This window comes from Topomyia yanbarensis, chromosome 3 (genome assembly GCF_030247195.1).
Source record: "Topomyia yanbarensis strain Yona2022 chromosome 3, ASM3024719v1, whole genome shotgun sequence".
Taxonomy (NCBI): Eukaryota; Metazoa; Arthropoda; class Insecta; order Diptera; family Culicidae; genus Topomyia; species Topomyia yanbarensis.
Genome location: NC_080672.1, coordinates 96,796,552 through 96,805,755, shown reverse-complemented (window position 1 = coordinate 96,805,755; position 9,204 = coordinate 96,796,552). Strand labels below are relative to the sequence as shown.

The window sequence follows — 9,204 nt, the reverse complement described above, 5'->3', positions numbered from 1 at the left end:
TTTCATTTAATAATTTTCAGTTGAGCAATTCTGTCGCAAACTGCATTGTGGAGCGAGGGTCATAACTTCCTAAATTTAAGTGTTCCTATTAATTTAGTACACTCTCTTTAACATAAACTACTCTAACGAATGAACGAATGGGAGTAGGTTCGATAAATTTTGAAAGAAGCCGTTAAATCAACCACTTAAGGGATTACACCACCGCAAAATTAAAAAAATCGAAATTGATCTTGATTGATTTTATTATTCCATATCAACATTTGAATAGGGCTAATAAGATTTGTGAACAAACTTTTGTTTTGCTGATTTCTCTTAATTTGTTATCATTTCAACACAGAAAACATTTGAAATCGATTCTACCAAGGGCAAAGATGTTGATTCATGTGTATTTTTCATAAAATTCAACTCTGTAGCGGAAAAATTAGCGAAATAAGTTTGTTTACAAAAGTCTCATTAGCCCTTTTGAAGAATTACTATTGTATTGATCTTAAATATGGGTCTTCAAAATAATATATCAAAATATGGAATGCGACAAAAAGCGAATAATAATGGAAAGACAGTATTCGAAAAAGTTCGAGTTTAGAACGACTTTCATTCTACTTGGAGTTATTTATTTCGCTTCTCATTTTCCGAGATTTCCCTTACATAAAGCATTTCGGCTATAACTGATTCAAAAAAAAAAATACGGGGGGCCCTAAAGATTTCTTTCTTTTATTTTTTATTAGTAAAAGTCAAATAAGGGAAGATTACATCATGGAGAAGATAAACCAAATTTTGTCCTTTTCAGAATTGTTTTTGGATTTCCAACAAAAAAAAATCACTAGAACATTGTTTGTAAGTTCTTTGCGTTTCTCCATCAGTAATTAGTTAACAAATACAATACAAACAAGTTGGAATATCATTCTCATTATTTATCACAAAACACATGTACAGGAGTCAGGAAATAAATTTCATAAAAGTGGAACATGTAATAAGTTTGACACTTCATTTATTAAGTGAACAGATTCTGTCGAAAATGTTTGAAAATAAATATTTTGTCTCTTGTGATTAGGTAATCAACCAATAAACTTATAAAACAATATTATAAAAATCATTTGGAAGCTTTCCTCTTGGTTTGGTACAGATGCCAAGAAATTATAATTCAATTAATGACAATAATAATGGATTCAAGTATGTAGGTATTTGTTAATAAATTCATTTGGTAAAATTAAAAATAACGTTTAACACACAAATCATCGCATATTATTGAGTGAATATGACTAACCGATTTAGGAATGTTGCGCAAGAACGTTAGAAACCGCAACAAGTTGAAAACAAAGGCCAACGGACTACGCCTAACTACCCCTCAGTGGATGCAAATAACTGAAGTTCGCCGTCTAACTGAACTCGGACGTCAGCAGTGAGATTCCATCCGAAAATTGTTCTTTTTAGGAAGAATTTGTTTTAGATAGGGAGATTATTAAGAGAGGGGTAATGGTTTTAGCGTTAAAAAACACTATTTGCGATTTTTTTAGAAATTTGGGCGAAGCGAATTGATCAAAACTTTTGTACATTATAATGTATCATTTCATCCAAAAGAGTCATTTCACCAAAAAACATTTTTTCACGCTGAAACCCTTACCCCCTTAAACATACTTTATACATCTTCACCTAAACTCCTTGGCAGGGAAAATATACTCCGATTGAAGTAGAAAAGACGAGTTTGCAATCAAAGTAGCTAGTAAACATAATTGTATTCCGAAAAAAAGAATTTGAATTTCACTACCACTACGCTCATTCAAACTCGTGGCTCATAAATTGGTAAGGTATGCGACGCACCTAATCCCTAAATCCTAAATTATAATCTTAAAATAATCCATTTTATTTATACTAAAAATAAGATTTACAGTTTATGATTTTAAGACAGATAGTCACGTAGCGAACATGTTCGCGGTGGCCTCATGATGCTGATGCTTGAAGCGATATAAAACTTCGATGTTCGCGATTCTCAAATAAACGAGGCATTCGCTTTATATGTGTTCACCGAATATCGCTTCGAAACTCTGTGGAAATGTTCCAAAAACGCAAAAACCACGAGCCAAGAGCTTACCTCGTGTTCGACGATATGTGCTTCTAAGGTTAATGTGAACTTTTTCGAACATTGTAAAGAGCGAACTAGATGCGAAGCTCGCTTCGTCCGAGCAGAGATAAGTTTTACCCCTAAATGTTCGCAGCGATTGTGTCAAACTCATCGATTGCATGTGGTATGCTTGAGAAGGTGCTTCGTGAAGCTTCGAACAGCAATCAATTCATTTTTCGAAATTTTCCTGCCCTGACCTTGACTCGGGGGGGCTGTGAGACATTGGGGGAAAGTGGGGGAAGTGGATCGACCATAACATTATCTGTCTCAGTATCAGATATACGTTCTTCTTCATAATATTCCTCTTCGGAGGGTGATCCTTCTGTTTGTTCCATTTTGTTGCGGGAGCAACACGCTCGACCGCACTGTTTAACTTAAATCAAAATAAAAAATCAAAAGCAATAAAAAGAAAAAAATCGATAAGAAAAGTAAAAAACGAAACACTTCACCAGTTGGTTCCTGACGAGCTGGTAGGTGAATTGATCCTTCGTTTCTTTTATCCGTCACCCGCGTGACCTTCACACAGTAGAGCTGATATAGCTCGTCTAAACAAAGCCGTCTTTCAGGCAAGAAAAATGTTTAGTAACGCACTTCACTGCACTACTTTAACTGATATCGCAGGTAACAATTATCACTCGCGGGACTGTTTATTAGTAATGCTTTACTGCAGCCTCTGCCACAGCAAGCACCTTCGTACCACCGAAAAAACTAAACCACACCGGAGAGAACAAAAAGACTTGTTTCCCGGTACAAAGTTGGGTTACGAATGATCAAGAATTCTAGTATTTTGATCGGGAAAATAAACAATACATGTAGGATTTTCTACCTATTTAGCAAAGCTGGTTTAGAATTTGTGTGCTTTTATTCTGATTCTGGCAGCAAATCGGTAGTGCTCCGTTGCAGCAAGAATGCTGCCAGGAATGTACAATTTTGTTCGACTCCTGTCAGAGCTTTGTTCGACTTTTGCAATTATTCAAACCGGCAGATATTGCGATGGTTTTGGCACGGTTCCCTTTAGAATTATTTTGGCAATTTAGTCCAGCCTGATAGAAACCTAATGGAACGGTATCTACCGGAGGATTTCATGCCTGGGGAAATGCTGATTCGATCCGGAAGATTTTAGGGAATTCCAATATAAGTGGAAGTGGCTTGATTTTGAAAGTCATCTAGTATTTCCGAAAATCGAATTTATTTTATTTTGGATATTTAAATTCAAAATGGAATCTATATTTCTGTTTAGGTATAGCGGAATGAGAATAGCTTCTAATTAGCGAAATAAATTTGATGATAGAAATGCCATAATTGTTTATTTTTTACAGATATGGAAAATAATATATGGGATGCGCCTTTTTCAAATTTTGCTCTATTCGAGCCGTCATGACATCACCAAATCACCACAAAATTTGCTTATGAGGTCAATCTATGGGAGCTGTTAAGTTGACCCCGGGCTGTAATTTCATGACATTCTAAGCGCCAATTTATTCACCCTCGCTTAGCGCTTAAGCCAGGTTTAAACGTACTGGTGAACCTGATTTAAAAGTTAAGCGAGGGTGAAGAAATCGGCCCTAAGTAGTCCAAAATACCCCTGTTATCCTAGGGGTTTTAATTAAAGTATTAATTCAATTTCATTAAATAATTTTGATTTACTTTTTGCGTTGAAAAATATTTTAAAAGATACTTATGTATTTTTAACGTGAGCTGCATCGGAGAAAACTATAAAGACAACATATGGCTAAAGCACAAAAGGTAGAGTGTGGCCACAAGGAAGAAGAAGACATATGACGTATCCAAACGAGCATGAAATTTAACGTACTTCTTATGGGCGGAAAGAGATTTCGATGAAGAATGTAAAAGGAACCGGAAAATGTATCTGACATTTAGGTTGCTAGCCATGTTCACGTATCAAGGGATAAGACAGTTTAAAAAAAGGATGCACTGAACATAAATAATTATTGCTCTCTCATTATTTCTATTGTGTCAAATATCATGCTCATTTGGATACGTCATATGTTTTATTTTTCCTCATGGCCACACTCGAACTAGAGTGTTTTACATATGGTTTAATAACCCCATTCAAATTGGAACGTGAAACTAAAGATCACGCTTATACTACGTTCACACTACGAGTAAAACGTGTTTTAACGCTATCTTGATGACATTGTTCTTGTTGCTAATTATTATAATGTGTTTTAACTCTGTAGTGTGAACGTATTGTTATATAGAGATGTGCGAGGGTTTGACCCGGAGACTCCAGTTTTTGGAGGTAATCTCCGGTCCGCCGGGTATCGCCTCAATTTGTCTGGACTTGGTGGGATGGCACATTTTTTAACTTTTATAGTACAAATTCTTCTGGTGTTATGCTGTCTGCTCCTGCAGCGGTCCTTAGCTGTTGATCAGTGAGGAAAGATTTACTTCTGTAGACTACAGCGATAGTGGCTGGCACTCTCGGGTTCTTTGCGGTTAGCCGGGGTGAAATTCTACACCCATCTAAACCAATAAAACTGTTTACTAACGCGAAAAACTAGTGTTCACAAAACAAAAATGTGAACGGAAGAAAATAGTGATACGCATTATGCTTTGCCATTACAAAAAACTCAACAGTGAATTTGAGTCAATAGGGATCTTTAGGGGTGTGCGGGTTAAGGCATATTCTGATGCAGATTAGTACCGTGAGTTAATATCTCAGTCCTTTTTCAATTTTTTGGCCCGAAACTATTGAAAAAAACATTTTTTAGTTTGTTTCCTTTTAGGACAATAACACATCCAAACCCATGCGACTTGCACGACCCTATAGGTTGCCTTATCAGATCTACCATAGTTTGCAGATGAAACTTGAGATGGCAGGTTGCTAGCGGATTGACAAAGTACCAGATCATCCCGGTCAAACCATTCGGAATTTGATTCGGAATCCTGAATGGAGTCATTATGGATTCCAAATCAAATGCAACAACCGATTCTGAGTCGGAATCGGTTGTTGCATTTGATTTGGAATCCATAATGACTCCATTCAGAAATCCGAACCGGTTCCGGAATGAGTTTAACTGGGATGCTGTGTGGGGTGCTGTCCCGGTTAACAATGAGGCGAACGAGATATTTGCAGATACGTCATTTAGTAGGACAACTGTCAGTTTGCTGGTTGAGTTTAATTTGTTTTTTTTTTAAATTTAAAAATCATAAAAGAATAATTAAGGTTTAAGAATGATATGAGTGTACTCGTAAGGACACCCGCTACCAATACATATGAAAAACTGGCACAATTTTTCCAAATTAAAGATCCCTATTTGGTGATTTTCCAACCAACCTAATTTGACGAGTTATTGATGGAATGAAAAAGTTGATACTTATTTCTTTTCATCTCAGTAGGTAATAATAATTGATTAAATTTCTCTAAAATGTCAAAAAATCATTCTGATTCATATTCCTGTCTGATTTCTGTTTTTGCAGTCTATCCTAGGTCAGTAAAAATCTCCGGTTGAAAGCCTCACTAGAGGTGGCAACCCTCCGAAGACTGAAGCCAAAAAGTTCCAATCGAACCCAAAACAACGGTTACAATTAAAGACGCTGAATACCTCTGGATAAAGACTCGCCATCTCAATCTTATTCTTATTATTTATCTGTAAATGTCATTCCAATCGAGCCCGAGACCTGTCAAAAGTCCTCAATCCGAAGAAAATCGCTTCGAATCCTTCTGGAACGAGGGCCATTGACAGATCTCGTGTTCGATTGGAATGACACTGACAGATAAATGGTAAACAAACGATTGACGTGTCGAGTCTTTATCCAGAGGGATTCAGCGTCCTTAGTTACAATGTAAACAAATATGGCGTTTATATGAAGTAAGTCGTGGGGAGTATTGATATTAAAATAAAAAAATGCATATAATTATGTTTACATACGAAGAGTGTAAACTTTATATACATACATACTAAATACCATTTGACACGATAAAAAACGAGTAAATTCAATTACATTAAAAACTATACAAGCCAACCCAACTATTTGACGACTAATGTTTCAACCTCTATATTTCTACATCGTGGAATATATTCTCTTTTTATCTTAGCTCTTTTTTACCTCTTATGAATTCTGCCACATGGGCTACTGACTGACATAATTGTAATTGTAAACAACAACTAATCACGTTTCTTGAGTTTTGAATCAACGAAGCAAATTTCAATTTTTTAGTTTTTTTTATTAAATACTCAAAATATTTCAATTCATACATCAATTACTATTACTAATTAAGTTCGACAGCTATGGCAGATGAAGAGGAATCCAAAGAGTATCGCTGGGAAACTGGCTACGAGAAAACATGGTAAATTATATTGCATTTTTGGCACAGACAGCATTATAATATCGGTTCTCTGTTCATCAGGGAAGCAATAAAGGAAGACGACGATGGCCTGGTGGAGGGATCTGTGGCTGAAATTATTCAAAAGGCCAAACGTAAACGGCAAGCGATGAAAAAGGGCTACAGTAAACTAGGAATGATGCGACATTTATATATCATACTGGATTGTTCGGAAGCCATGACCGTTCCGGATCTTAAACCCACTCGGTTTATCTGTTCGCTTAAATTGTTGGAAATATTCATTGAAGAATTTTTCGATCAAAATCCAATTTCCCAGTTAGGGTTGATTGCGTTGAAGGCAAAACGAGCAGAGAAAATTACGGAGTTAGCCGGTAGTTGCCGGAAGCACATCAAAGCGGTTAGTAATTTGAGTAAAATCAGTTTAATTGGAGAGCCTTCGTTACAAAACGGATTGGACTTGGCATTGAAAACATTGAAGATGGTGCCATCCCACGCAAGTCGAGAAGTTCTGATCATTATGGGTAGCTTAACTACATGTGATCCAACGGACATTCACATCACCATCGATGCTTTGAAGGCAGAAGGAATCCGTTGTTCGGTGGTAAGCCTTTCTGCAGAAATCCGCGTGTGTAAGTTTCTCTGCACGGAAACCGGAGGAGTATATGCAGCTGTACTGGATGATTCTCATTTTAAGGACCAGTTACTGCAACATATAGACCCGCCACAAGCTGGAAATCAACAAGAATGCTCCATGATTAAAATGGGATTTCCTCACGGAAAGACGGAAGAAAGCAAGGATCCACTGTTGACTATGTGCATGTGTCACATAGACAGTACAGACGAACCGGCAAAGCTAACATCTGGTGGCTATCATTGTCCGCAGTGCTACAGCAAATATTGCGAACTTCCGGTCGAATGTGCTTCCTGTGGGTTGACTCTCGCTTCAGCCCCACACTTGGCACGATCGTATCATCACCTGTTTCCAGTGCCCGCCTTTCACGAGCTGATGTACGGACAGCAAACTGCCAGTATGTGCTATGGTTGTCGAAAGCTGTTCACTGAATCTGCTGATAAAACCGTTTATCAGTGCAAATCATGCGCTCAGATGTTTTGCATCGATTGTGACATATTCATTCACGAAACGATGCATTCTTGTGTAGGATGTACGACCATACCGGCTTCTGTGCAAGCTCTACATGCCCGAAAGCCAGTAGCACCACCGCATAGCTTATCGTTAATTTAAAGCACGCACATTAAAGATTATAAGATTGGTCGGCAATAAAAAAAATTTAAAAAATGTTACTTTTTTCAATTTTATTAGCCAATTTCAAGACATTACAAAAAGTGACCTTAATAACACAAGCAACAATTCAAATTCATAGCTACATAATGTTTACGAAATACATCTCAAGTTTGTGACCAGGACGTTACTAACGTGATTAATGAAAGATAGTTTAACTATTAGGAATTTCGGATACAACTTAGACCAACTCGCCAATAGAGTCCCATTCTGGGGATAATGGAAACATCCGGTTTCTAAAGCGCGGTTTTTTTAGCGGAGCAGTATATTCCCGTGGATTGCAATTTTGCATCTGCTCGCTTGGTTCACTATGAATCTCGACTTTCACAATATGTTCAATTCTGCAGCACGGTCCCCTATGAAACGGTGTAGTGATATAAGTATGTTTCAAGATTTACTGCTACGAGTACAAACTTACGGAAAACAAGGAGAGTAATAGTCTTCATCATCACTCACAATCTCTGGGAGCGCAGGAGGTGTAAAGTCGACACAATCGGGCATATTTGAAGATTTTACTTGATAGGGTAATATTTCAAAATCTAGCAACGACTGCGGAGACAATGTTGGCACATCTTGTGTTGGTGGCAGAGATTCGGGAGACGGAATCACACTGGGACATGTTTCAGCCATTGAAAGGAATCCATTCATCTCGTTTGGGTCTTCCCACGATCGCAGGGAATTTTGCTGACGCAAAATCTCCATATGGACGTCGAGCATGTATGATGTAGTATTCTAAAAAAAAATATTCCATTCATTTGCGTAATCATAATGCATTAGATTCGCTCCACTTTCATTTAACTCTAAAAGCAGATGTAACGCGCTGGTAAAACTGATTTCAAAGCTAGGGTGAAGGAACCGACTCTTAGTAAACATACCGTTTCGAAATCGTCCAAATATCGATAATTTTCCTCGTTGGTTCGGTAATCATGCTCGGATTTCTCCACAGCTAAACATATATCACGCATCTCCTGTAATCGCATTCGCGATTGGTACATGTTTCTGTCTAAATACATAGTGATAATTTATCTAGAAAATCAAATCGTTATTTTAGGATAATTACCTTCTAATATTTTACGTAGAGACTGTCGCTCCTGCTGAATAGTTTGCATTGATTCTTTTCTGGGAAAATATTTCCCAATTTGCATACGAGATTTTTTAGGCATGTTGTTAACGCAAACTTTATTAAACGTGTCGTGTTCTCATGCTCATTAAATTATTTCGGTTTTAGGAATGGGCGATGTAGATGCGATTTTTTCGATATCGATTTTTTCAGATTGAAAAATCGATTTTTTGCAACCGATCTTTTCGGTTCGTACACAGAAAAAATCCAAACGTTAATTATTCTATTTGCTTCAAACCGCTTGAAATTCATATGAAGAAGAAATGCAATATCAATATCAATTCTTCAAAAGGGCTAATGAGATTTTTGTAAACAAACTTATTTTGCTCATTATTCCGCTGTCGAGTTGAATT

General features: G+C 37.0%; 2 protein-coding genes across 2 annotated transcripts; one reads left to right on the top strand and one right to left on the bottom strand.

Annotated features, from left to right (window-relative positions):
- The first annotated feature begins 6,268 nt into the window (after positions 1-6,268).
- LOC131692303 (general transcription factor IIH subunit 2-like) lies at positions 6,269-7,758 on the top strand. Its single transcript, XM_058979289.1, has 2 exons — positions 6,269-6,434; positions 6,495-7,758. The coding sequence occupies exons 1-2, from the start codon at positions 6,376-6,378 to the stop codon at positions 7,672-7,674; spliced, it is 1,239 nt and encodes a 412-aa protein (XP_058835272.1). The 5' UTR covers positions 6,269-6,375; the 3' UTR covers positions 7,675-7,758.
- Positions 7,759-7,912: 154 nt separating this feature from the next.
- LOC131692304 (uncharacterized) lies at positions 7,913-8,979 on the bottom strand. Its single transcript, XM_058979290.1, has 4 exons — positions 8,792-8,979; positions 8,607-8,734; positions 8,150-8,463; positions 7,913-8,087 (listed from the first exon to the last, which is right to left on the bottom strand). The coding sequence occupies exons 1-4, from the start codon at positions 8,892-8,894 to the stop codon at positions 7,913-7,915; spliced, it is 720 nt and encodes a 239-aa protein (XP_058835273.1). The 5' UTR covers positions 8,895-8,979.
- Positions 8,980-9,204: the final 225 nt, after the last annotated feature.

What these genes read in the sequence shown, in the direction of transcription:
- LOC131692304 (XM_058979290.1), bottom strand. Translation starts at nt 8,894, where the DNA reads ATGCCTAAAAAATCTCGTATGCAAATTGGGAAATATTTTCCCAGAAAA. An exon ending in ATTTGGACGATTTCGAAACG is followed by an intron (nt 8,464 to 8,606) that starts GTATGTTTACTA and finishes ATTTTTTTTTAG; the next exon opens with AATACTACATCATACATGCT. An exon ending in TATTACTCTCCTTGTTTTCC is followed by an intron (nt 8,088 to 8,149) that starts GTAAGTTTGTAC and finishes ACCGTTTCATAG; the next exon opens with GGGACCGTGCTGCAGAATTG.
- LOC131692303 (XM_058979289.1), top strand. Translation starts at nt 6,376, where the DNA reads ATGGCAGATGAAGAGGAATCCAAAGAGTATCGCTGGGAAACTGGCTAC. An exon ending in ACTGGCTACGAGAAAACATG is followed by an intron (nt 6,435 to 6,494) that starts GTAAATTATATT and finishes TCTGTTCATCAG; the next exon opens with GGAAGCAATAAAGGAAGACG.